We start from the raw sequence: 1,075 nt of genomic DNA, 5'->3' as shown, positions 1-1,075 counted from the left end.
TGGGGTCAGAGAGAACCAGAGGCCTGTTCCTCCTGTTCTGACTGCAAATCTGACCAAAAGATTCCAGATAAAAATGGCACAGATAAAAAATATGGAATCTCATTAATATTTTTAATATTTAAAAGTGTAACAAATATTAAAAATATCAAAAGTATTACTCTTTGAGTCTTAATTTTTTCCCTATTTTTAATATTTAATATTATATTTAATTATTATTATGTTTAATAATAATATTGTATTTAATCATTTATATTTATTATTATATTTAATTATTTATTGTATTAATTATATCTAATATTATATTTAATATTAAATGAACTGCGTTTGGTGAACCCCAAAAGTCCAAATTTTAATCCAAATAGCCTGGATTTTAATTCCACATTTTAATCCATATATCCCGCATTTTAATCCCATTATCCCAGATTTTCATCCAAATATCCCAGAATAATCCCAACAGCTCAGATTTCAATCCCAACATTTTGGATTTTAATCCAAATATCCCAGATTTTAACCCAAACATCCTGGATTTTAATCCCTCTGAGAATCTCCTTAAATTATCCAGCACCAAACAATTCCTTGGACTCTTCCCATAAAAAATATTTTTCCTTAAAATCCCAGTTCTGTCCCAAATTTACCTCTTGGATTTCATCTGCTCCCGCAGTTTGCTGTACATCTCCAGCACTGGAAAAGAAGGAAAATACGAAAAAAAGTTGGGAATTTTAACAGACTGCTCCAAAAAAAAAAGTTGGGAATTCAAAGTGCACAAAAAAAGTTGGGAATTTGAGCAAAGAGCTCCAAAAGGGAAGTAAAATTTGGGAATTCAAAGAAAGAACTCAAAAAAAGTTGGGAGTTTAAACAAAGGGCTCTGAAAGGGAAGCAGAAAGTTGGGAATTTTGTATAAATTGCTCCAAAAAAAGTTGGGAATTCAAACAAACTGCTCCAAAGAAAAGTTGGGAATTCAAAGTGCTCAAAAAAAGTTGGGAATTTGAGCAAAGAGCTCCAAAAGAGAAAGTTGGGAATTTTGTACAAATTGCTCCAAAAAAAGTTGGGAATTCAAACAAACTGTTCTAAAAAA

General features: G+C 30.6%; 1 protein-coding gene across 1 annotated transcript in view; it reads right to left on the bottom strand.

Moving 5' to 3' along the window:
* Positions 1–681, bottom strand: part of LOC130587758 (exocyst complex component 6B-like) — a gene marked incomplete at both ends in the record, with an annotated part of 3,059 nt that extends 2,378 nt beyond the window's left edge. Inside the window, one exon of the mRNA XM_057388729.1 lies at positions 636–681. Coding sequence (XP_057244712.1) covers positions 636–681 — 46 coding nt within the window. The remainder of the gene's footprint in view (positions 1–635) is intronic.
* Between the last annotated feature and the right edge of the window lie 394 nt (positions 682–1,075).

Source organism: Malurus melanocephalus, unplaced genomic scaffold (genome assembly GCF_030028575.1).
Source record: "Malurus melanocephalus ecotype Western Australia unplaced genomic scaffold, MMel_1.1 scaffold_2394, whole genome shotgun sequence".
Lineage (NCBI taxonomy): Eukaryota > Metazoa > Chordata > Aves > Passeriformes > Maluridae > Malurus > Malurus melanocephalus.
Note: the sequence above shows the minus strand (reverse complement) of the source record. Positions and strands in the feature narration are given on the sequence as shown.